This window comes from Stegostoma tigrinum, chromosome 6, assembly GCF_030684315.1.
Source record: "Stegostoma tigrinum isolate sSteTig4 chromosome 6, sSteTig4.hap1, whole genome shotgun sequence".
NCBI lineage: Eukaryota > Metazoa > Chordata > Chondrichthyes > Orectolobiformes > Stegostomatidae > Stegostoma > Stegostoma tigrinum.
Window position 1 is genome coordinate 61,109,351 of NC_081359.1, and position 27,816 is coordinate 61,137,166.

Genomic DNA, 27,816 nt, shown 5'->3' on the forward strand with positions numbered 1-27,816 from the left:
TAATAAGTGTTACGCATTGAGGGTCATCAGCTCTTATCCCTCTGTTTTTATGGTGTTGGACCAACTTCTGGGATGGCTCATGGTTCACAGACCTTCAGAGAGTTGTGCTCCTTTCAAAAAGTGAGTTTGAAAGGTATGCCCTGTCATGCTCTTCCGTTAAACCCATTGGCCCCTTGTTCCTACATGCCAGCTCCTGTCCTCCCATCCAACCACCTACCCTTTATAGCCCTCATGCCAACTCTTCATACCTTTTATACCAACTCACAACACATCCATGCCTATTCATTCAATATACACTGTTAGACATAGTTGGCTGAGAAACTTGGCTAAAAGGGTTTCCTCAGCAGAGTTCTGATTTCATAGCTAGAGACAACAGTGATTTTGTTGATTGATTGACATTAAGAAGTGATGGTAATAAATTCTTTCTCTGATCTCTTTTTGCCAATGTCTGCAGGTTTATTTTCAGAAGATTAAGAAGTTTGAAGTGTTTGAAACCTCTGTTATTGATACTTGTGTTTTCAATTGCTACTTCAACAACTGTTTGTAAAAGTGTCACCTTTGTTCCAAATGAAGATTTGTGAACAAAAGTATTTTTCCTGAGCGGTTGCACATATTCTGTTGTTCACGAACGTCTACAGGAAGAATTGTGGATGCTGTAAATCAGGAACAAAAACATAAGTTTCTGGAGAAGCTCAGCAGGTCTGGCAGCATCTGTGAAGAAAAACATCAGAGTTAATGTTTCGGGTCCGGTGACCCTTCCTCAGAACTGCTATAATGGACAGGTTTCGTGTAAAGTTTATGTTGAGTGATTGAACATGGAAGGATCATATGTTGGCATAGGGGTTTAAAGGGCCATAGGCAATAAATGAGGACTGGAACATCATGACAACCTATAATCCAATTAGGACAAAGTCCCATTGAACTGACCCTTTTAATCAGGCAAACTTGACACTCAGTCCTTCTGTTCTCTTCCTGTTTGCTTCAGCAGGAGAGGGTGCTATACCCTGCACCTGTTACTCCACACCCAGGGAGCTAAATGCTTACCATTAGGGAGGGCAGGGCAAATTTGAACTTCCTCAAGCTTCTGTGGAATGTATCATCATTTAGCCTCAACCTCTTAAGAATGAGACTGCAGATGTGCACTTAAGATTTATTAAGCTGAAAGTCAGTAGGGAGTGGAGAGGGTAGGAGAATGCTGTGCACATCAGGAGTGGGGAGGATGACGGTGTTGCCTGGAAAGCAGAAGGCATTGGAGATATCTCTTATAAGTTGAAGGTCTGTTGATTGCTTGAGTATTGCTAACAGAGAATGAAATGATGTGGAAAAACTGTACAAAACTGAATGTGGATTGGCAGATGGTACCTGCACTTCTGTTATTACCGATCTTTAATTCAAACTATCCTATCTACCAATTTACAATAGAGTTGTGAATGTAATTATAAACTGGTAGTAAGAATAGGTTTTATGATGCACGTTGTTACCCTTCAACATATTAGAGAATTAGTTATTACTGCCCAAGTAGCTCAAAATTTTATCAATCCGAAGGAGCCAATGAGAAATGTTCTTGTGTATATGCACAGGTTCTACTGCAGCTCCCATGCTTCTTTAGTTTCCTATAAACCCTAATTTAGGGGGTTTTGATGGCCTGGTGATGTTATGACCTCTTGGCTGGTATGTTAATCCAGAGAAGCAGGTAATATCCTGGGGATCCAGGTTTAAATCCTGTTGCAGCAGATGATAGAATTTGAATTTAATAAAAACTTGGAATTAAGAGTGTAATGCTGATTATGAATCCATTGCCAGTTGTTGGGAAAACACATCTGGTTCACTAATGTCCTTTATGGAAGGAAACTGCCATCCTTACCTGGTCCAGCCTACATGTGACTCCAGTAATGTGGTTATCTCTTTTATAATGTCCTGTGGGCAATTAGCGATGGGCAATAAATGCTGCCTAGCCAGTAATGTATTCATCTCATTAATGCATTTTTAAAAATGCACAGCAGAGATCAGTACAAAATTCCACAGCTATATTTTTAATGCAAAAGTAAAATGAATAATAACATTTTTAAAATCCCAGTTTTACATGACTTTATGTGACATATTAGACCCAGATCTTACTGTCTTCAGAATACCCGTGACAAGAAGTACATTAAATTAAAGGTGCATGTTTGGGACTGCTCAGAAATCTCAACTCGTGGCTATGCAATAGTTGCCCGGGGAGTTTAAACTTCAAATGGTTCCAACATAACTGAATACTTAGCCAGGATAACCTAGAGGACTTAAAACAAGCTGTTATCCTTGTTAATAATAAAACTGATACTACCTTGGACACTTACCATTCCTCTGACTCTGTGATCATGCAATGGATATCCAAGTATAATAGCAATGAATGCAAGATGAGGGATGCATGATGTTTATACATTACCTGAGTCCGAAATGTCTCGTATAGATAATGACTCTACTTGTAAATGTGATATTAGAAGATTCTTGTAAGTCATGACGGTTTCACTGATCACAGACTTGGATGTTGGTAACAGTGAAGTCATCAGTCTAGAATGATCATGCCAGGACTATGGCTGAGACTTGACACTAGAGATCTGTATTTGAGAACTGCTTTATACAGTATAGACAAAAAGCTATGACAGTATATAAGGACTAAAGGGCCTTACTTGGTGATGAGAAGCAGTGTGGGTGCAGGCACCCACAGACCAGAGATGCTCCAGACTGTAACATTACTGTCTTAAAGCATAAGTTAAAGCAAAAGAAGTTACAGACTACTGATTATCAGTGAACTTGCAGCTTTCTACAGTGAGGTTTATGTTATGGGAATCAACTAAACAGACTGATTTATCGTCTTCTAAATACTTTTTGAAATGGAGAAACATCATGTTGCCTTTATTGTCCTGCACTCCTGGGTGTAAACATCAAGAAAAACGCAATTGAAAAAGTTTAGATCCCATATCCTTTAAATATAGTAGTTCAATCAGATTGTTCCATTTTGCGTGCAATTTTTTTAATGAAACAGTCCAATGAACAAGGGCCCTCCAAACACCAGCCATGGTTTATTTAGTGCATATAAGTAAGCCATTGTAGGTGTAATGATAATTGTCTAATGATCAATTGTTCTTTAAGGATTAATTAACTCTGTAGGTTAATTTATATAAGACAGTAAACCATGTTCAAGTTATGAAGCTGATATTGCAGGAAACCCAACTGATTTCTGTGAATCCAAAGAAGGCTAGTTGCCAGGCAGAGCCACAACGTTGTATCCACTCAGCATATAATGTTCTTAAAGACAAACACTTTTCAGTGAAAGGTACACATTCAATATTCCCTTTGGCAAAGGAAAGATTATCTATTGACAGTAATGTGAACCTTAAATCTCCATACCATTTGGCAATTTAGTGATAGATCCAGACCTTACGATGGTGACTTTTTTCTCAATATGTTGCCAAGCTTTTCATTCATGAACTGCAGTTGCTTCTCCCGAATTTGGTTATACTGTTGAGCTATAGCCAAGAATTATTGTGTATTAGCCACTGACCATCTTTCAGTGAACTATTTCAAATGGTTCAAATCATTCTTAGCATTCATTGTTTTCCTTCAAAGCATACAGATCACTTTGAAGATTTTGGAATCTGGATTCTTCTAATTTTATCCAACATTCGACAGATTCAATTGAAGACAAGGTACATCACTTAAAGCTTAAATATCTGTTGGTTACAGTAGAACACCTACCCACATAAGTTAACAAAGTGTGAAGCTGGATGAACACTACGGGCCAAGCAGCATCTCAGGAACACAAATGCTGACGTCTCAGGCCTAGACCCTTCATCAGAGGTCTAGGCCCGAAACGTCAGCTTTTGTGCTCCTGTGATGCTGCTGGGCCTGCTGTGTTCATCCAGCCTCACATTTCGTTATCTTGGATTCTCCAGCATCTGCAGTTCCCATTATCACTATTTTATATAAGGGTTGCTCCAGATCTTCCTGTAAACTGGTAATCTTTTCATTAGAATGATGATACAGAGCTAGCATTTCATCCTGTTTCCTTTCTTGAAGTTTATTTCTTTTCTCTCCACAGCAAAGAGCTGAGGTTTCACCTCCACTAATTCAGAAGAATGTAGTCTTCTTTCATGTTCTGTACATGTTTCCTGCATAATCTGTTGTATTTTCTGATGTGCTTGTGCTTGCTTTTTGCAAGAGCAATTCTTGTTATCATTTGGTGACAACTTATCTCACACTTTTGCCTTAGCACCCTGACCCTACAAATTTTTCGTTTTTGGATAATGACCCTTTGAATGCCAGAATTGAATTTGCTTTCACTACACACACAGTGCATTTCTGATTCTAACCACTCACTGCACTGAAAGAAAAGATTCTCCTCATGTTACCATTACCTGTTTTGATAATTATTTTAAATGGGTGACAGATGATTCTTAATCCTTCCACCAATATAATTAATCTCTTGCCCTCCACCGTGCCAGACCACTCATGATTTTCGACCATTGCCATCATTTGTCTTAGCGTTCTGATCTCCAAAGAGAACAGTCCTGGCTTCTTTCAGTCTATCGTTGTAACAGACAGTCCCTGTCTCTGGAAAGATCAAATTTAATATGCACATGTTTGCCCATTCTTCTAAACTGCTTGTGTTCTTTTTGAAGGTCTATAAGATCCTCCTCGTAATTCGCAATATTTGGCAGTTTTTTGGCATCTGCAAATTCTGAAGCAGTACACCAAAAATATATCACACATAAATCAAGTGGAGGACTTTCAGCCCCACCCCTGGAAAGCACCACAGTATGTCATAATCCCATTCAAAAGTGAATTATTGAATAGCAATCACACTCACTCTGGCTAATTTGGTACACACATTACTACTATCCTTTTATTCCATGAGCACTTCTCTCAAACCTGCCAGGCAGCACTTTATCAAAAACCTTTTGCAAGCCCATGTACACAACAATCTCAATAACAGATCCTTATCTACTCTCGATACCTTATCAGCAAAGATTGGGTTAGCTAAATATACCCTTAACAAATCCAGGCATGCTTTGCTTAATTAAGTAGCATTTGCCCAAGTGGCTATTAATTTTCATCGGAATGTTGTTTCTAAAATGCTTCCCTACCACTGAGGTTTAACAGGCTTATACTCACTGTTTACTACTTTGTGCATTTTTTTTTAAGTTATCTGTATGAACCTCAGCAAAACATTCGACAAGTGAGTAAGTTTAGGTCATGTGGGATCCAGGGAGAGCTAGCTAATTGGATACAAATTTGACTTGAAGATGAGATAGAGAGTAGTGGTAGAGGGCTGCTTTTTGGACTGGAGGCCTGTGACAAGTGATGTGCCATTAGGCTTGGCGCTGAGTCCACTGCTTTTCATCAGTTTTAGAAATTATTTGAATGTGGATAATCAGAGGTATAGTTAGTAAGTTTGCAGATGACACCAAATAGATGGTGCAGTGGACAATGAAGAACATTGTACTCTGAGACTATGAGACCTTGATCAGACGGGCCAATGGGCTGAGGAGTGGCAGATGGATTTTAATTTAGTTAAATATGAGGTGTCACACTTTGGTAAAGCAAACCAGGACAGGACTTAAACAATGAACTGTGGGGCCCTCGGGTGTATCATCAAACTGAGAGACCTAGGGGTACAGGTGCACAGTTTCTTGAAAGTGGAGTCATGGGTAGACAGGAAAGTGAAGAAGGCACTTGGAACGGTTGTCTTCATTGGTCAGAATATTGAGTACAGGATGTCGGTGAGGCCACTTTTACAATACTGCACACAATTTAAGACACCCTTCTATAGAAAGGATGTTGTTAAATTTGAGAAGGTGCACCAAAGCTTTACAAGGATTTTGTCAGGATTGGAGGATTTGAGTTATGGGGTAAGGCCAAATAGACTAGGGCTTTATTCCCTCGGGGTGGTTTTCTAGAGCTTCATAAAATCAGGAGGGGTATGGATAGGGTGTACAGCCAAGGTCTTTTTCCTAAGGTGGGGGAGTCCAAACTTAAAGGGCTTAGGTTTAAGGTGAGAGGGGAAAGATTTAAAAAAGGACCTGTGGGGTAACTTTTTAATGCAGAGACTGGTGCACGTATGGAATGAGATGCCAGAGGAAATAGTGGAGGCTGGTACAATTACAACATTTAAGAGGCATCTGGATGAGTATATGACTGGGAAGCATTTAGAAGATTATGGGCCTCATGCTGGCAAGTCGGACTAAGTCAGATTGGGATGTCCAGGTGGCACCGAAGGGTCTGCTTCTGTACTCTATACAAGTGTAGTATGAACAACTCTCCAGTCCGCTGGCAATATCGTTATACCTAAAGAGGATTGGAAGATTAGTTTCAGTATCTACAATTTCCACTTTCACTTCCATTAATACATTAGGTACATCATGTCTTAGTGCCTTATCACTTTTAAATTCAGACAGTCTATCAAATTCCAACTCCTTGTCAATTTTAAGTCCACAGCATTTCTTAACTTCTTAACATATTAACTTCTATTTCACCATGACTTGGTAAAAACAGATACAAAGTATTCATTTCGTACTTCAGGCATGCTCTTTGGAAAAAAAACTGTTCTTCTTCTATCCACCAATTTGATCAGCTTCTACCTTACCACCCTACCAGACTACTCGTTACTTTGACAATCCTGTTCTTGGTTACTAAGTGGCCCCATTTCACCTTATGATAACTGCCAGACTGATTTCATGCCTTTGCATTTTTTTTTTACTTTTTCAATTTCCCTTTGAATCCTTTATATTGAGTCTGATTCTCAATTGTATTATCCATCTGTTATGTGATAAGTACCATATTTCTACCTCATCATAATCTCATAATAGACACTCATACTATATAGGAAGATCTGGATTGGTTTGTCCTGCCTTTCCCTCAATTCAAATATACTTCAACTAGTTCCCTCTTTAATGGCAGCTAACATGCTCAAATACTAGATGTTTCATGTTGGTAGCAAAACGAAAAGAATTTTAATATTACCTGATTGGAATAAGGGGAAGCTGAAAGACAATTGGGAATGTTAGTTGCTTCATTGCTTGTATAATAAGCCATTAATTTGACGTAGATTAGCATAATAGCTAGAGGCTACATAGATAAGAACTGCTGCTAATCATCTGTTAAAAGTTCATGAGGTTGCTGCTGATGTGCTAAGATGAACCCAAAGAAAGTTTACTGACGTGGAGTTGAAGGGAATATCAGTGTTTGCAAGACTTGGTATCAAGTGGGTAGGCTTGAATCAAATATTCTGTGTATTACATTTGTTGAGAGAGTTTTCTTCTAAAAATTGTATGTTTGAAAGGAATCAAAAGTGCATTTAAATTCAGCTTACCAACTCCATTAGTGTAAAGTTGCATCTGAGCATATTCTCAGAATGAAAACAAAAAAAAGCTGGAAATCAGAGGGTCAGGCAGCATCCATGGAGAGAAAGCCAGCTAACATTTTTGAGTCTAGATGACTCTTCACTGGAGCTGAAGTGAAGCATTTTGTGTTTTCAGTTCTGATTCCAGCATCTGCAGTAATTTGCTCCCTCTTGTTCTGAGATTGATGGGCTTACAAAAACTGCTTTCTGTGACAATAGTTAAAATGTAAATTTGTAAAATTAGTAATTTTCAGCCTCTGTAATTAGCAGCTTAAAAGCAACCATTGAGACTGATGTGATTTGTCTATTGCAAAAATGATGTAGTTGTGCTGAATTAACTAAAATGTATAATCATTGCTTTACTTCCTCTATGTCCTTCACGGAAGTACTCATTTTAACTCTATTCAACACGAGAACTGAGTGAAGCAAAAACAAAGGAATCTATTCTGTATAATTTTGATAGGGCTTCAGGATGACTGTGTCATTGGTTGTGTTTATCTTCATCTGTAAATGCATCAGCAGCTGTAAGGTTTCCACTCTGTCTGTGCATGACAGTAATATTTCAGGTAAGAAATGAGAGCAGATACAGTTTGTTTTGAAAATGATACATTAGATCTGTCAGTTAATCATAATTCTTTATGAAAGGGAAGGCACAGGTTTCGTTATGAATTTCAATATCTGTATCGGTAACCGTTCTGAATGTCAAAAGTTTTGCCATAATCTGTAGAAATGCCTGAATTGAAAAAATGCGCCAATAAACAATGAAAAATCTTATGGGTACAAATAACTTAGATTCCATTTGAAAATATTTCATTCAGAAATGGGAAATGCTACTTTATATGAAACTGCGGAATTAATGCTGGCATATTAGCGTTTGGAGCAATCAGAAATTTCTCAGTCAAGGTTGGATGTGAAACGATAGCTTTTTTGTTTGATTGAACTTAATAATGTAGGATATAGGCAACTGAGCAGCATGTGGGTTTCCATATAGGCAGCTCTGAACATGGCACTAAGTTGATAAAGAGTTGGGGCAAGTATCAGATCCTTCTAACATTTTGTAGAACTTTATCTTAATCACTCCCTCCAGTCATAAATGGCAGTTTTGCTACAGCTGGCACATAACAAAATATTATGATCAGATAAATAAAATATACTCCTTGGTATAATGTTCGATACTACCATGTTTAAATGACACCTATTTGGATATTAATCAAGTTAGTTGTAATATAGAACAAAGAATGAAATGGAAAAGACAAGGAACAGGCCTTTCTGCTCACCAAGACTGTGCTGACTCATGGTGTCTTTCGAAACGAAAAATCTTTCACCTCTATGGGGTCCAAATCCCTCTATTCCCTGTCTCTTCATTCTTTTTGTGTTATTTGTCTCTTGAGTGTTGCTATAATGTCTGCTCCCTCCAAAACCTCTGGTATTCCATTCCAGGCGCTATCATCCTATGTGTAAAGAAAAAGAAACTTGCTTCTCATATCTCCTTTAAACTTACCCATTTTTAGCTTAAACCCATATACCCTAATTGACATTTCCACCCTGGGGGAAAAGACTCCCAACTATCTATTCTATCTATGCCTGTCATAATTTTGTAAACTTCGATCAGGTTGCCCCTCATCCTTTGACATTCAAATGAATATCAACCATGCTTGTCCAATCCCTCCTCACATCTAATACTCTCCAAACCAGGCAACATCCTGGTAAATCATTTCTGTATCCTCTCCAAAGCCTTCACATCCTCATGCTAGTGTGGCAACCAGCATTGTACGTAACATTCTAAATGTGCCTGAACTAAAGTTTAAAAACAGATGAGTTGCCAGTTTCTGTACTCTCTGCCCCAACCTATGAAGGCAAGCATGCTGTATGCCTTCTTGACCACTTTATCTACTTGTGTTGCTACTTTCAGGGCACTGTGGAGCCATACACCTAGATCCCTCTGTATTTTGATGCTACTTAGGTTTCTGCCATTTACTGTATTTTCCCTCCTCCGTTAGAGCTTCCAAAATGCATCACCTCACATTTGTCTGGATTCAATTCCATCTGCCATTTCACCGCCCAAGCCTCCAGCTTATCTATATTCTGCTGTATCCTCTAGCAATCCTCCTCACTATCTGTAGCTCCCCCAATCTTTGTGTTATCTGCAAACATACTGATGAGACCACCTACATTCTCCACCAAATCATTTACATACATTACAAACAACAAGAGTCCCAGCACTGATCCCTGCCGAACACCATTTGTCACAGATCTTCAGTCAGAAAAGCAACCTTTCACCACTACTCTCTATCGTCTATGACTAAACTAATTCTGTATCCATCTAGCCACCTCACTGCAGATCCCATGTGACTTCACCTTTTAATCAGCCTATCATGAGGGACCTTGTCTAAGACCTTGCTAAAATCCATGTAGAAAGCATCTACTGCTCTGCCCTCGTCTGTCATCTTTGACACTTAATAAAAATAACTGAAATCATAATTGTGAGACTCAACCTTCCCCACACAAACCCACGCTGCCTGAAGCTAATAAATGCGAGTAAACCTTGTTCCTTAGAATCTTCTCCAATAATTTCCTTACCCCTGACAAAATATCCCTGTAGTTTTTAGTTTAAGCTCAGAATTCAGGTCACCGTTTGCTTCATCAGTAAATACTTCTACATTGAGCAAGCGCTGTTCCTCCTACTACATATACTCCCATTAGCGTTGTGTTGTAAAATAATATTTATCCAGATGTTTCATCATTGTATGCCTTCCCCTCGTCCATATGCTAGTATTTTTCATTCAATTAATTGTGAAGAGTTACACGAAAGCTCTGAATACAATTTAAGAAGGACATTTTAAACCAACCAATAGTAATAGTTCTTTGCTTAAATCTGAAATGTCACATTATTTCCTGTTTATGTTGCCGAGAGGAGATGGCAGCATTGCATCAATGGGAAAGGGTTTGGTGGTGGAGGGAAAGTGGTTCTGTATGGGCTGAGGAGTGCCCAGAAAGGGAGCATACACCTAGAACCCACTGAGAGGTTACCTGGGTTTGAATCCCGCCATGGCAGATGATGGAATTTGAGTTCAATTTTTTAAAAAAAAATCTGGAATCAAGAGTCTAATGATAACCGTGAATCCATAATTGATTGTTTTTTCCTGACAAGCTGGTTCACTAATGTCTGGATTATTTCTAGAGTCATGCATTGATGAGTATGGGAGTATAAATATAGGTCAAATGAACATGTAGCTAAATGAAAGATGTGGAAGGGAGGGCTTTAGATTTTTGGATCATTGGGATAGCTTCTGGGGTAAGTGCGATCCTTACAAACTGGACAGGTTGCACATGACCCTAATGGGTCCAATATCCTTGCTGGGCAGTTAGCTCATGTTGTTGAAAAAATTTCCCTTTTGGGAAGGAAAGTGCCATCCTTACCTGGTCTGGCCTGCATGTGACTCCAGACCCATTGCAATGTGGTTGACTCTTAACTGCCCTCTGAGCAATTAGGGTTGGGAAATAAATGCTGCCTAGCCAGCAACGCCCTCATCCATGAGTGAATGAATAAATAAAGCCTCAAAGGTCTGGAATAAAAACAGTATTTCAAATGTAGCCAGGCCAGGAATAGACAAAAGATTAGAAATAATATGTATCACTTAAAGTCAAATACCTTTTAAATGCATGATAATCTTGGCTGGCAATTTTCCTTTGCTTATACTTTTGAATCCAAGTATGTGCACCACCAAGGAATAAAGTTAATACTTGAAAGCATTCTATTCATTTTGTGAAGTTTGATAAGATGGTGTTTGGAAGTTCTGTATAATTAAGTTCGACAGAATCTGTTGCTGCGCCAATCGATGTGAATCAATTCAAAGCCCTGGATTATCTTGTCTTGCTTATTTTTCCATAGAATTTATTTTAAGGTATATTTCTGATCAGTAAAAAATATAATTTTTGTAATTTAGTACGGGATTTCTTCAATGGAAATTATTTTGTGACTTTAAGCTCTTTGTAATTTCCAATAAATGGTGTTTATATACATTTTTACACCTTTTGACTTCTCTGCGTAGGTCAAGTTCCACAGATTTTGTATCCGTCCAATAACACTATAGAAGCATTGATTGGTAAGTGAAACCAAGTGAAATAAAGCAACAAAACAGACTTTTATATAGATTCTGGCCTTTCTTGTCTTTCTTTGCCCCAAATAATGAGCTCTTGAAACTATCAGATTCCTCAAATAATTTGTTTTAAAATGTATTTGTGGGTTGCATGAGTAATTGGTAAGGAAGGCATTTATTGCCCATTTCTTGTTACCCTGAAGGCTAACTGTCGGTTGCTGCAGGAAGCTGAACAGGCTGCTACTGTTCAGGGTGATCTGACTGAAACAGAAAAGACTTTTGATTTGACAGGGTCTATGTGGAAAGGCGGTTTCCTCTTGTTGGAGAGTCTAGAACCAGATGGCATGACCTCTGAGTAAGGGGTCACCCATTTAAGACACTGAGGAGGAATTTCCTTTCTGAGGGTAATGAACCTGCAGAATTCTCTACCAGAGAGAGCTATGAAGGCTGGGTCATTAAGCGAAACCGAGGCTAAGATAGATTTTTAATCCGAATGGGATTCAAGGCTTATGAGAAAAAGGCAGGAAAATGGAGTTGATCAGATCGGTCATGATATCATTGGGTCTGGGCAGGCTCGATGGACTGAATTGCCTACTTCTGGTTCTATGTCTTAGTCTTAGCTTGAGCAGTGTTCTGCCTGCACTATGGGATTCTCTGACATTGTGTTCTAACTTCATACTCTTCAAAACAGATTTTTTTCTAATAAAATAATAGCACTTACTCCAATCTCAAACTAGTTGGATGACCGTTAACCTGTTGTATCTTGTTCAGATGAATCCTCTTACCCCTAAGGAAGGTTGACTCATATCTTCCAAAGGTGACATATCATTTAATTATGTGTTCGAATGAGGCTAAATAGTGTGCTTTCTTCCAAAGATGTTTGCTATAAGGTTTTTTATCCTCTTAGTACAGATTAGCATTATTATTTTTGTAGCTCTTGGTTGTTTTTAAGTCTTGTACATTTTCTAGAAATGTACCACTTCTGTTTACAAAAATTGTATCAGTATGATAAAACTCGACATTGTTTCTGTTTATGTGTTTCTTTTTAACTCCGCATCCAACCCGCAGAATCACAAAATTGTTGCAGTGTGAAAAGAAACCATTAAACCCAAGCATTTTAACTTTGTGCCAGTTCCTGCCTTTTCCTGCAAATGGTTTCTGCTAAATAATCATCTAATGCTGAATCTTGAACATCTCATCCCTAGAATCATTCGTGTAAACTACTTATGTACTTTCATCAGTACATTCACATCTTTACAGTGAATTGTCCAGAACTTTACGTCATTCTCCACTGAGGCTTATCTAATGTAGTACCTGAGTTCATCGTAACTTCTGTTCTGTGGTCCTGCAACTGAAGCCTCAGAAGCTGTTTCATGAGCAGTTCTTTCCATTGTCTCTCCACCTTCTTGTGATATACATATACACTTAGGTGTCTCTATTCCCACACCCGCTTTAGACTTTTTATTACCAAAGTACCTCACCTTGTACTACTTTGCATTGAATTCATCTGCCTCCTATCTACCCACTCCACCTTGTTAATGTCTTATTGAAATTCCACACTGTGCTTCTCTTATTTTCACATCTCCCACATTTTCTGTCATCTACAAACTTTGAAATTGCCGTATGAGCACCGGGATCTCAGTCATTCACATGTTATATTTGTATTCAAGTAAAGCAAAAGTCCCAATACTGACTTTTGGAAAATTCCACCACAGCTCTTCTTTCAGCCTGAAAAGTATTGATTAACCATTGCTGTCTGTTTCTATCCCCCAATCTATTTGAATCCACTCTGTGACTCTACCTTTATTTCATGGTCTGTAACTTTCCAAACATGTCTGTTGTGTGGCGCAGTATCAAGCTCCTTTTGGAAGTCCATGTCGACCACATCAGGTACCTCTTCAAAAAACTCTACTCACCTAGATGTGATTTTCCCTTAACAAATCCATTCTGACAGTATAGTCCAGTACAAATCCCAGCTTGAAGGATTTGTGATTTTACATTTGCATGGTGTTAAATATTTTTGTTGTCATTTTGAACTGCTGTTATTCCTCTTATTTAAATTATTTATGCCTGTTGGAGGAATTTTCTATTTTGTGCAGGTCGCAGCTGATTTTACTGTTCAGTGTTTTAAAGTGTTCAATCATCTTAATTGTATTAAATGTGAATCTTCAAGTTTTTAAAACAAAAATTATGTGGAGAAGGATGCCCACATGATGTTTGGCAGGAGGTATGCTTAATCATGATGGGCAATAAATATAATATTCTATGCTACTTAATAGCTAGTTATATTACATTAAGTACATGTTTGTCTCTTGGGTATAATGGGTTCAACGTAAAAGTAGGTTTATGTTACAGCTACTGAAACATTGTCAATTAGTATTAGAAACAAGCGCAGAACTTTAACAACTCTCTAGAATCTCTGGTTAGCTCCTCTCAGGGACAGTCCTTCATATCCTAATAGCTGTAGCCAATCACATGATGTCATTTAACCCTTCCAGGTACTAATTGTGTGGCGCAGCAGACTGTTATTCTGTACATACTTTATGGTCTTGTAAATGAAGGCAATCTAACATAAAGATTAGTGGCTGTCGTGTACAAGAGCCATAGAACATAGAACATTACAGCACAGTACAGGCCCTTTGGCCCTCGATGTTGTGCTGACCTGTCATACTGATCTGAAGCCCATCTAACCTACGCTATTCCATGTACGTCCATATGCTTATCCAATGATGACTTAAATGTACCTAAAGTTGGCGAATCTACTACCGTTGCAGGCAAAGCGTTCCATTCCCTTACTACTCTGAGTAAAGAAACTACCTCTGACATCCATCCTATATCTTTCACCCCTCAATTTAAAGCTATGCCCCCTCGTGCTCGCAGTCACCATCCTAGGAAAAAGGCTCTCCCTATCCACCCTATCTAACCCTCTGATTATTTTGTATGTTCAATTAAGTCACCTCTCAACCTTCTTCTCTCTAACGAAAACAGCCTCCAGTCCCTCAGCCTTTCCTCGTAAGACCTTCCCTCCATACCAGGCAACATCCTAGTAAATCTCCTCTGCACCCTTTCCAAAGCTTCCACATCCTTCTTATAATGCGATGGCCAGAACTGTACACAATACTCCAAGTGCGGCCGCACCAGAGTTTTGTACAGCTTCACCATAAGCTCTTGGTTCCAGAACTCGATCCCTCTATTAATAAAAGCTAAAACACTGTATGCCTTCTTAACAGCCCTGTCAACCTGGGTGGCAACTTTCAAGGATCTGTGTACATGGACACCAAGATCTCTCTGCTCATCTACACTACCAAGAATCTTACCATTAGCCCAGTACTTTGCCTTCCGGTTACTCCTACCAAAGTGCATCACCTCACACTTGTCCGCATTAAACTCCATTTGCCACCTCTGAACCCAGCTCTGCAGCTTATCTATGTCTCTCTGCAACCTGTAGTGTCCTTCGTCACTATCCACAACTCCACTGACCTTAGTGTTGTCTGCAAATTTACTAACCCATCCTTCTACGCCCTCATCCAGGTCATTTATAAAAATGACAAACAGCAGTGGACCCAACACCGACCCTTGCGGTACACCACTAGTAACTGGTCTCCAGGATGAACATTTCCCATCAACTACCACCTTCTGTCTTCTTTCAGTAAGCCAATTTCCGATCCAAACTGCTATATCTCCCACCATCCCATTCCTCCGCATTTTGTACATTTTTGAGCCATAGCAGACTCAAAATGTTAATTTGGTTTCTGTCTCTCTGTACTGAAGCAGCCAGACCTGCTGAGTTTCTCCAGCACTTTGAGAGTCTACTGCAGATTACCAGCACGGACAGGAGGAAAATGATTGGTCAATATGAGCGCATTTTCTAACTAGCAGAGTGAGTTTTAATTAAATACATCTGTCTCTGATAGAGCTAAAACAGGTCTCTGAGGTACCTTCTGTAGATATAGGCTGAATCTGCAATGAAGCAGGTATCCTATAATATCTCTGTCATTGCTGTTAAAGTTTCCTTTTCTTTTGTTTGCAAAGCACATTCTGTTACTGGCTCCAACCACCACCTCTTTACCATGGATGTGCAATCACTTTATACATCCTTTCACCACCAGGAGGGTCTTAGGGCTTTCTGCTTCTTCCTGGAGCAAAGACCTGAACTATCCCCACCCACCACCACCCTCCTCTGCTTGACCGAGTTTGTCCTCACCCTCAACAAATTCTCTTTCTCTCATTTTCTTCAGATAAGAGGGGTTGCCATGGGTACCCGCATGGGCCCTAGTTATGCCTGTCTCTTCGTGGGGTACGTGAAATGTTCCTTGTTCCAGTCCTATTCCGGCCCCCAACCACAGCTCACAACTCCGATACATCAGTGATATCGTTGGTGCTGCTTCCCTCTCTCGTCTGGAGTGGGAAAAGCCCATCGATTTCGCCTCCAATTTCCACCCCACCCTCACTTTCACTTGATCGATCTCTGACTCCTCCCTTCCCTTCCTTGACATTTCTGTTTCAATTTCTGGGGATAGACTGGCCACTAATATCCATTACAAACACAGTGACTCCCACAGCAATCTTGACTATACATTCTCGCACCCCACTTCCTGTAAAGACCCCCTCCCATTCTCTCAGTTTCTCTGTCTGCATCACATATGTTCAGATGAGGCCAACTTTGACAAGGGAGCCTCCGAAACATCCACCTACTTCCTCAACCGAGGATTTGCAGCTCCATTGTCGACAGGGCCCTCAACTAGGTCCGACCCATCTCCTGCACTTCTGCCCTCACCCCTTCTCTTCCCTCCCACAACAGCGACAGTGTTCCCCTCCTCCCCACCTACCGTTTCACCAGCATTCACATCCAGAAGATCATCAGACACCATTTCCACCACCTCCAGCAAGATGCCAGCACCAGACACCTATTTCCCTCCCCTCCCTTGTCTGCTTTCTGCTTTCTGCTTCACCTGCACTTCCCAGAATCTTGTCTACAGCATTTGCTGCTCACAATGTGGTCTCCTGTACACTGCGGAAACAAAGCGTAGACTTGGCAACTACTTTGCAGAACGTCTACATTCTGCTTGCAAAAAAGATCCTGAGCTACCTATTGCCTACCACTTCAGCACACCACCCAACTCCCTGGCCAAAATCTCTGTCTCTGGCTTGCTGCAGTATTCCAGTGAAGCCCAACGCAAGCTGGAGGAACACCACCTCATTTTTCGCTTGGGGACCCTACAGCCCTCTGGACTCAATATTGAGTTCAATAATTTTAGGGCTGAAACCCCCCCATGTCCCAGCCCGTTACCACATAGCCTGCCGCTACACACCACCTGTTGTTAGTCACTAACAGCCCCCATTAACAATTACTCACCCTCCCAGCCTGATTGTTTGCAACTCCTTTGTCTGTCCAACTGCCTTTCTCTCTCTTTGGGCTCTATCCTATCATTTACTCCCGACCCCACCCACATCTCTATTTTCTACAATTTCCCAGCCACCATCAGTTCTGAGGAAGTGTCACCTGACCCAAAACATTAACTCTACTTTCTCCTTCACAGATGCCGCCAGACATGCTGATTTTTTTCCGGCAACGTTGTTTTTGTTCCTGATTAACTGGATGTTGATACAATATTGCAGGTGCTGCCAATGTGAAAAGGATCACTGATGGGCAGGCAACGTGCAAGTTACTGACAGACCTGCAATCACCTCGCAAGAGTTTACAGACAGTTTGCGTACAACCGTTTCAAGTGTTTATGCTGTATTATTATGCTGTTTTCTAGATGCAATGGCCAACTGTGTGGAATTTCAGCTCCTATCAAATGATACCATGCATGCTTCAATTTCACCTTAGCTGGGTGGTCTAGCCCAACTGCCACCCTAAACAGGTTGACAGGAATCCTTGCTCTGTCCTCACAGGACTGTACCACTCTGCATTAAGGTATATCCAACGTGGCAGTGGCAGTGAATGAGGCTGAGCCATGAGAGGGATGATGGGAAAAAGGGACATCAGACTGGGAAGTCCACTCAAAGCATCTTCGAGTTCTTACTTGTGCCCCACCACACTGGTCGCCAGATGTTTACCTTCCATTAGCCAGATCTTCTCCTGTTCTGGTGTAGGCACCGTTATACTTGGAGTTTTCATTGCTTGTAAAACCCAAATGGTGTGGGATCAGAGAAATCTGGCAGTCAGAGCAGCAACATAAGGATCCTGTCACCTTCACTGCTCCAGTCACAGGCATTGCGACAAGTCAAGGCAGAAGGAATAAGAGAAAAAATAGGAACAGCTTTACTGTTGCACAATGGTATACACATGGTTATATGATAAAATGTCACGTTATGCATTTCTGTTCAGTGAAAGCACATTTTTTTTTATCTTTCTTTTTTCATCTAGCCAGTTCTTGCTTGCTAAGTGTAAAGTCACTTTTAGTTTGTATGGTGATGAATGGGAAAATTGAAGAAATTGGGGACCAGAGATGATGTAGCTGCTTGTTTGCTGCAGAGGATGCCCCAGTTGCAGGAAAGATGCCATTTGATGGGCTTCTGACATCAGTACACTGGTGCAACCCCAAATGAACCTAAAGTTAAGGAAGACCTCCCTGGCAGCAGGATGTGCAGCTGGAGAGTTTCAGCATTTCTCAATTGACCACTTCCACTTCTTCAAAATGGAGCTGATGCATAACCACAATGAGATATGTGTACAGGCATGTGCAGGATTCCCAGGGAGCTATCTTGTTTTTTTTCCGAGATCTCAGATGTCCTCAGACCTCAAAATGCATTTAATAGGTGGCTGTTAGAAGACAAGGGATATCTACTTTAAACTTGGCTGATGATACCCACCAGAAATGCCTCTAAAACTTTGCTATCGTACCTGCATTTACCACCACCTTGGCAGCACTTTCCAGGCATGTACCAACTTCTGCATTAAAAACTTTCTTCGCATATTTCCTTTAAACTTTTCCCCCTCTCTCATTAAATCTATGCCCCCTAGTATTTGATATCTCCACTGCGGAGAAGAAAGACTCTGACGAGCCACCCTGTTCGTACCCCTCATAATTTAGTTACTAATTTCAGGCCACCCCTCAGCCTCCAACACTCCAGCAAAAGCAATCCAAATTGTTCAGCCTCCCCTTACAGAAAGTACACTCCAATCCAGGCAACATCCTGGTAAACCTTTTTTGCACTCTTGGTATCCTTCCTATAGTTTGATAACCAGAACTTCTCTCAGTACTTCACATGTGGCCAAACTGAAATCTCATACAGCTGCAATATGACTTGCCAACTCTCATACTCAGTGCCCCAAACGATGAAGGCAAACATGCCATATGTCTTCTTTACCATCTTATCCATTAGTGTTGCCACTTTCAGGAGCCCATGGACTTGCACCCCAAGATCCCTCTGGATGTCAATGCTCCTAAGGGTACTGATATTTACAGTAAAATTTCCTCTTGCATTTGACTCCCCAAAATTCATCACCTCATACTTGTCTAGTTTTAACTCCATCTGCTGTTCCTTCCTTCCCAACTTTCCAATTGATCCATATTCTACTGATAACCTTGCTCACTACTCACAACTCCACCAATTTATGTCATCTGCAAGCTTACTAATCAGATCGCCTACGTTTTCATCAAAATCATTTCTATACGTTACAAGCAACAGAGGTCCCAGTACTAATCTTTGTAAAACACCACTGATCACAGACCTCCAGTCAGAAAAAACACCTATCCTCAACTACCCTCTGCCTTTTATGACTAAGCCAATTTTGTATCCATCTTGCTCACGTGCCATGGATTCCATGCAACATAACATTTTGGACCAGCCTACCATGAGGGACCTTGCTAAGTGCTTTAATAAAACTTTGACTATTCTCCAGTGGTTTCAGAGGATACCAAGAACTCTGCCAAGGCTCCAGAAATCTCCTAATACTGTTGTGTTTAGCACTTACACCCAAAGACCAGTTATTCTTATCGATATTAAAATTTTATGGAATTATGATCACCATTCCAAAAATGCTCTACCATTAAAACTGGGATCACCTGGTAAGAGGTATTCCCCAGTACATGGCCTAATATGGCCCCAAACCTCATTGGACGAACTACACATTGTTTCAAGAGCCCTCCAGTATGCTCCTAAAATTCTGCCCCGTGTACCTCTCCGGTACAAATGGACTGCCAGTCAATGTTGGGGAAGTTAAAATCACCCACTATAACAACCTTGTTGTTTTCACATTTTCCCATGATCTGCTCACTATGGCTTTTGGGAGGCCGATAGTATAATGCCATCAAACTGCTTGCACCTTTCTTATTCCTGGATTCTACCCATAAGGTCTCACTGAATGAGCCCTCTCAGTACAGCTGTGACACTCTTAATCAGAAATGCAACTCCTCCACCATTTTTGCAATCTTGCCTGAAAAATCTAACTCCTGGAATGTTGATCTGTCAGTCCTGTCATTCTGTTGATCAAGTCTCTGCAATGGCTACCTCATTGTAGTTCTTTGTACTAATCCAGACTCTAAGCTCATCTGACTTATCTATTCTACTCCTTGCATTGAAATAAATGTACCTCAGACTATTAGTTTTACCATGTTCATTAACTTGGAACTGTCTTTTCCTAGTATTAGCCTTACTTAACCTCTATCTTTTCTTCAAACAAACCACCAGATGAGTGACTGTTCTAATTCCCACTCCCCTGCCACGCTGGTTTAAATCCTCCTGAGTGGCATAGGAGACCAGGGATATTGATGCTTCTCCAATTTAGGTGCAACTCATCCTTCTTGTGCAGGTCCTTCCTGCCCTGGAAGAGATCTCATTGATTCATTTGTATTCCAGTGCTATGAACGAAAAGCTGGGAAGTGGGAGGAGTGTAGTTGGCTCTGTGTTGACTGCTGCAGACACGATGGACCAGATGGCCACCTTCTGTTCTGTAAACATCTACGGAGGATGGTGGGGGATAGAGATAGAGAATGGGGAAGCAAGGATAGAAACGTAAGATAGAAAAGTAAAAAGCAAACATAGAAGGCAGAAAATACAAAGACAACAAATTGGGCCATCGTGCAACATTATGATACAATGATGAACAAGGTTAAAAAGACAAGTCTAAAGGCATTTGCAATAATGTTGATGCATTAATAGTACAGAGAAATACAAGGCTTAAGATATAGATGTGTGTAGAGGCATGGCTGGAGAATGACCAAGCATGGGAATTGAACATCCTGGGTATTCGATATTTAAGAATGACAGACAAATGGGAAAGGAGATTGGGTAGAACTGTTAGTAAAGTGTATGTGGAAGACACACGGCAGATGCAGCATAATGTGGGTACGTGAAGTTCTACACTTTTTGGCGTGAAAGGCAGAAAGGCAAAGTATTATTTGATACATAGGGAAATGTGAATGTACAAAGAGATCTGGATGTCTTTGTACACCAATCAATGAAAGTAGATACGCAAGTGCAGAAAACAAGCACAAAGGCATATGGTATGTTGGCCTCCAATGCAATAGGAATTGGGATCAGAAGTAGGGATGCTTTACTGCAGTTTTACAGGGCCTTGGTGAGACCACACCTAGAGTATTAGGTGCAGGTTTGCTTCCTCTATCTAGGAGATGATACACTTGCCAAAAATGGAGTGCAGCAGAGGTTCAAGAGGTATATGTTGGGATGTCAGTCCTGTTTATTGAGGAGAGATTGCTTTTGACTGTGTGCTCATTCGATTAGATGAGAAGGGATCTGATTGAAGCCTATAAAATTCTATAAGGACAAGACAGACTTGATGCAAGGTGGATGTTTTACCTAGCCGGGGAGTCCAGAACCGGGGGTTGCAGTCACATCATTTGGGTAAGCCAATTAGGACTGAGATGAAGAAACAATTCTTCACTCGGAGAGTAGTGGACCTTTGGAATTAGTTACCACAGAAGGCGGTGGAGACCAAGTCACTGGAGTATATTAAGGAAAGAGAGAACTTTTTAAAGTTAAAAGACATTAGGCATGGTGAGAAAGTGGGAATGTAGCATTGAGATAGAGGATCAGTCACAATCACGTTGAATGGCTGAGCATCTGATTGGCCGACTCCTCCTCTTTCTTTCTGTTTCTGTGGGAATTTCCCAGGAAATTTGACCTTGCTCCCTGGAGCTTGCTGCCAACGTCTCTGATTCTGAGAGAGAGCCAGAAATTTCAGACGGTTCCAATGTACGTACTTGGATAGTTATTTAGGAAATATTGGATAGAAAAATTCTAACTCCTAGGCAACGTCAGAACCAAGTCCTAGCACCCTGACTTCCTGAACCCGCTCCCCCTTCCTCCCCCCAACCCAGTTACTACACTGCCCCCTAAAGAATACAAATGTTTGACTCACTGGATCAACCCCTGATCCCTCCCAAACCAAACTAAGTCAACCAGCTTCCTCAGCGCACTCCTCTTCCTGATGAAAGTTTAACTATTCTCTACCCTATCTACTTATGACAACACCTACCACCTCACCCTTCTCTCCACCTGCCACTCTACATGCCCATTCTTCCACTCATCCTTACATCAATTCTTCCACCCGCACTTTCACTCATTCCTCCATCTGTCCTTTAATCCATTCATTCGCACTCACATTGGATGTTTAAAAATACCAGATGGCAGCCAGTGACATAAAATAATGTGTTTTATCTAATCCCTGACTCTACAGTACTGTGACAGAGCTCTTTCAGCAATGCTGCATTTGGCATTTCGCTGAAAGCTGGGCTCACATGACCCAGTAAGAAATATAAAGCAGTGCCAAGACAGGGGAAGTTTGAGCACAGACATAATGTGATGTTGGTGCTGTTCCTGTGCAGATTCGGCCATTATTTGCTCATTGTTACTTTAATGTTGGTGGAGGTTTGTGAGCATGAGTGCTGCATTTCTTTTATTACAATAAAGATTGTATTTCAAAAGAATACTGTTTGGCTGTAAAGTGCTTTAAGATGTCCAGTGGTTCTAAGAAGTGCTAAATAAATTGTGATGAAAGATGTTTTAATACACTTTTGGGCTTCAGATTTTAAAATAATGGCAGATAAATATGGGTCAATTCTGTGAAGTTTTGTTTTCGAAGGTCAAAGTTGATTTGAAACGGTGGCCCAAGTTCATTAGTTCCATTAAATCGGTTAACTAGAATAGAATTCCTGAGAGAATGAATCCCTGTGGTGTTGATGGATAAAATGTTTATCATGCTGGATTTATGACAGAGTAAACACATTAAGGCAGTTAGTCTAATTTTGGTTTTAGACCATAGAAGGTTCAAGGTTTTAGTTCAGATGAGCTGAGAGTTAAGTTCAGAAGGTCAAATTGTTTTTTCCTGGGAGAAACTATCAAGAGTTCCGAGAATTGGTGACTCTTGCTGAAAAGTTCTTAGTATGGAGCTTCCAAGCTGGGAAAATTTGGATAGAAATCTTCACATTGTTAGAACTGTGAAAATTTAGACAATCAGAATTGTGAGAGGTTCACACAAGCATTGTCTCCACACTCCATGGGAAAGAAACTGGAAAGTATCAGTTAACTAATGACTTAAAATAAGTGAGATTGGAGTGACATTTCTCTGGTATTGAGTCTCTCTAGCAGATGGTGTGGAGAAATACTTGAGACATTGTTTTGAAACATGTTAAAATCGTCTTGACTATACGTAGCTTTTTTCGGTTTGGTGTAATAAACTAAAGTACTGCTTTTAAAAACATGCACAACCTCGTTTGAACGTGTTGCAGTGACTAACCACCTCATCAGACAATTGCAAAACAAAATCTGTTAAGCCAGGTTTCTTTCTGGGATGTGCCTTGACCACAATTCCCATTGGCTGCATCATAACAAAATGCAAATCTGTCCTTTTAAAGTTTTACAATCTCTTACAATTGGCAAAAGAACTGTGAACGAATGCTTTAACATGAAGCCGACAACTGATTCAACTTTTCATTATTATTATTATGATCTCATTTCCTTCGCTGGCAGGGGCAGGAAGCCCAGGAAATTCATTCATGAATGCTAATTGAAAAATGCATTGAAATAGTGTTTGAGTTGAGAAATTAGCATGCCTTCATATGCAACCCATCTCTCCGAAGGGAGCAAGCATTCTAATTGAATGTCGATGTCAATGGGTTAGGGTTAATCTGAAATTTTTTGACAGTAAGAAACATCTACTTATGCACAAACCCATGTGCTACTCTAAGTTAAAATTTTCTCCAATGAAGTAACATACTGTGGATACTGGAAAATCTGAAATAAACATAAAGAATGCTAGAGAAACTCAGTGGATCTGGCAGCATATGTGGAGAGAGAAACAGAGTTAATATTTTGTGTCTGGTCTGACTCTTCTCCACAACTTAAGAACTTCAGAACAGATCAGACTAGTGCAAACATATTTGTTTTGCAGTTTGAACAATACGTCAGAGTGATTATATTTGACAAGGTTATTTATGCATGAGAATAGAATCAACCCACAAAGAACTGAAACATCTCTTTCTATGTGTATTTCTTGCAGTTTCATATGTGAGAGCACTTAATAGTCTTTTTAGAGTTTTTCTGATGCAAATTGAATTTTGATTATATATTCCTTCTACTGTTAGTGTGTTTAATGACCTGAACTATATCAGAGCAACTTCAGCTTATGCTATAACGTGTGTGAATGTTGCAACTTATGAAGTCAACAATTTAACTGTGCATGTGGTGAAACTGACATCTTGATGGATGTAAATGTTGAGCATAACTATGTTTCTCTATCACCCTCCTGCTGGATCAGTAATCCAAAATGTAAAGTTTATTTCGAGGAAAAAATGAATCCTGGGCTAAAAATAAATAATTACATAATTTTTGTGCGTCAGAACTTGAGCTTTTAATTATTCCAATGTTATCACGTTTTCTGGCCAGATTTCTTTCAAACATGCATCTTTTCACAGGCTCAAAACTAGATATAACTTGCACAGTAATGGTCGACCTTCATTCAAGGATTGAAACATTGGTGTACTGGCTAGCTAACCGCAGTTATATTGAAGACTACAGCAAAAACACTAGAGTTAAAGAAATTCGCAGGTATGTATTCTTTAAATTATTAGTTAGAAAATAATAGCTATTATGAAACATTTTGGAGATGTAATCTATTTTCGCGGTATTTGCATCATAGCTTATTCTGAACATGCAACAGATGCAAGAATACAAAATTTCAAACAATCGCTATAATTTACATGCCATGAGGAAAGGAGTGTTGATTGGTTGACAGGTCAACTCTGGTTAGGACACAGAGAAAGCATAGAGAACTTTAGGCTCCCCAGACTTTGGGTAAGGAAAAGTAAGGGTTAAGCTTGACTACATATCTTTTTTTTTCTGGAGAGCCTATCCCTACATACGAATATATGTCACTTTTCTGTTTGAAGCACAACAAATTACTTTGACTTGGTTGTTGGTGTGGGTTTTTTTAAAAACTATGCTCAGGATTGTAGACAAATGCAGCCCAAATGAGTCCTATTTTTGATGTTTTGTTTTGGTGGTTGCAAGGATGGCTGCCTCAGTACAGTTTGCGGGAGCAACATGTTGCTCAATTCAGTTAGCGAGTTGTTAGGTTGTATGAGACGTACTTGCAATCATACTAATAAGACAATGACCTCATCCTTGCCAATCTGCCTGTCATAGATGCATCTGTCCATGACAGAGTCAGTGGAGTGAGCACCACCTTCCTTGTGGAGACAAGCCCATGTTCACATTGGGGGTACCTTGTGCTGTGTTGTGTGGTGCTACCACCGTGTTAAATATATCTGACTTAGATTTAGAACAGATCCAGCAAATCGAGACTGGACAACCATGAGGTATTGTGAGCCAGCAGGAACAGAATTGTATTCAACCACAATCTGGAACCTCATGACCTGGAAAATTGCTCAGTGCACTATTACCGTCAGCTCTGGTTGGGTGAAGAGTAGAGGAAGGCATGCCAGGAGCAGCACAAGACATGATGTGAAATGAGGTGTCAACTTCGCAAAGCTACAACACAAGTCTATTTCAAGGCAAGAGCTGCAAATGATAGAGCTAAATGATCCCACAACCTGTGGATCTGAGCTTTGCAGTCCTTCTGTGCCCAGTTATGAATTGTGGTGAACCATTAAACAATTTTCCGCAATGGGATGGTCCAGAATATCCCCATTTTTATTATTGGGGAGCAAAGTACATCAGTGCAAATGATGTAGTGGAATTCTTCAAGGTTCTTCAGCCAAAAGTGCCAAATGAATAATCCATCGTGGCCTCCTCTAGAGGTCCCCAGCATCACAGACACCAGGTTTCAGCTAATTTGATTCATTCCATGTTTTATTGCAAAATAGCTGAAGGCACTAGATATTTCAAAGGCTGTGAGCTCTGACAGTATTTCAGCAATTGTACTGAAGCCTTATGCTCCAGCGCTTACTGTGCCACTAGTCGTGAAGTATCAGGACAGCTACAAATCTACCATCTATTTGACAATGTGGAAAACTATCCAATACAGTCCTGTTAGAAAAAGCACATAGATCCAGTTATGGCAATTATTACCTCAAGAGTCTACCCTTGGTTGTCAGTTAAGTGTTAGAGGCATCTTCAACAGTTGTGTGAAATGTCAGTTCCGTCGCAATGCTTTACTCATTGAAACTCATTTTGGGTTTTGCTGGTGCCACCCAGTTCCTGATCTCATTATAGCACTTGTTGAGACAAAATAAACTGATTCTGAAGTTTTCCAATTCTAGGAAAGAGTCATACCAGACTTGAAGCATAAAATCTGTTTCTGTCTGCAGATGCTGTCAGAAACTGTTGGGTTTCTCCAGCATTCTCTGCGTTTGTTTCAGATTTCCAGCATCTGCAAGTTTTTGCCTCTATTTATATGACCAGAGGAGTTGTGAATGGCTTAATGATGAACAACTGCCAAATAAAACTAAAAGCAACAAAGATAAGGGAAGGAAATTAAAGGTACGAGTTATGACCTAAGTTTGTTAAATCCAGCATCCGATCCAGGAGGCTGTGAAAAGTAATTCATCCAAAGATGAGGTGCTGTACCTCAAGTTTCAGTTGAGCATCGTTGGAACACTGCAGGAGTTTGTGATCTGAAGGGGAGTGAAATGGAGAATTAAAGGGAAGGATGACCAGAAGCTTGGAGTTACCCTTGCAGATTGAATGGACTGTTCCACAAAGCAAGCACCCAGTCTGTTTGCTTTCCAAAATATCGAGCAAATTGCATTGTGAGCCTTTAAACCTTTCAGTCCAAACATGTGCCTAGGTGGTAAATGTTTTGTGAATCTATCGAAGAAAATGAGGTATTCCATTGAGAAAACCAGAATTTCACAAGAAATGGTTTTCTTCATGGCTTGTTGGAGATCTGCTAATGTCATATACTAAAAGCATTGCTGATATTCGTAGTCCTTGTTAAAATGTGAATAGCCCTATTGTGGCTCATGATCCTGATGCTATCGTTTGACAGATGAGGTAGTCAGATCAGTGAGCAAAAGGTTTGCTTATTTCATTGTAAACAGAAACTCTTAGCTGTTCAAAAATATCAATGTCTTAGAATGGTGTCTTAAAGTTTTGAATGTCTTTATGCTGGAAAAAATATGATACATTTTAATTCTTTCTCACTCATGTTCCTTTTATTTAATAGTGAAAGAAGAGAAAAAGAAGCATATTATATTGATGCGCACCTGAATTTTTCAGAGATTAAAACAAAGGACTTTGAAATAAATTTTTTATGTGTTGTCTTAAGTGAAGACATTGAACGAGTAAGCTTCGTTTTCATCAAGCCAGCTGGTAAGTTCTTCCTAAGAAAAGGAAAAAATGACTTGGAATGTCAATTAGTCTATGAATTGATTTTGCATCTAGTAGAAAAGATGATTTTTCATCCTGTGAAGGTCTCGTCTTTAATCACAATCTCACTGGAAAATAAATAGACGTCATTTTGCCCTGCATCAAAACAGATGATTTGATGAATTAATGCAAATTTTCATCTGAATATCATTCCTCTCAATTTCTAGCTACCTCTTTGCAGAGTGAACATGTGTGTGTAGACTGCTTTATATGAGGTGGTCTTCATAAACTGGGAAGTATAGTTGCGTCTTAAAGGGTTTAGAGGCCATTTCAAGTGAAGGACACTGTGGAAAGTCTGTGACACATTATCTCTTCTCAATCATTGCTACAAGATACCTTTGACGTATTCATCCTACACAATTGTTAGACTTCAGCATTGAGTCCTATGACTTTATTGCAGTTGTTGCTATTTTTCCTAATACTAAGACAGGCTAAAAGTTAATCAGAAACTGATAGTCCAGGATGGTAATCTGAAGAGAAGAGCTGTTTAAATTCATAAAGGCTTTCTGAAAAGTTAACTACTACTTGAAGGTTGTG

General features: G+C 40.0%; 1 protein-coding gene across 2 annotated transcripts in view; it reads left to right on the plus strand.

The window, feature by feature from the left end:
* The first annotated feature begins 7,767 nt into the window (after positions 1–7,767).
* The window catches only part of LOC125453452 (interleukin-1 receptor-like 2), a 28,110-nt gene continuing 8,061 nt past the window's right edge, over positions 7,768–27,816 (plus strand). For both annotated transcript variants that reach the window (XR_007247770.2, XM_048533083.2), the window contains exons 1-4: positions 7,768–7,947; positions 11,434–11,487; positions 24,366–24,498; positions 27,077–27,222. Coding sequence is in view for 1 of the 2 variants with exons in the window: in XM_048533083.2 (XP_048389040.1) it covers positions 7,854–7,947; positions 11,434–11,487; positions 24,366–24,498; positions 27,077–27,222 (427 nt within the window). In the remaining variant the exon portion in view is untranslated. The remainder of the gene's footprint in view (positions 7,948–11,433; positions 11,488–24,365; positions 24,499–27,076; positions 27,223–27,816) is intronic.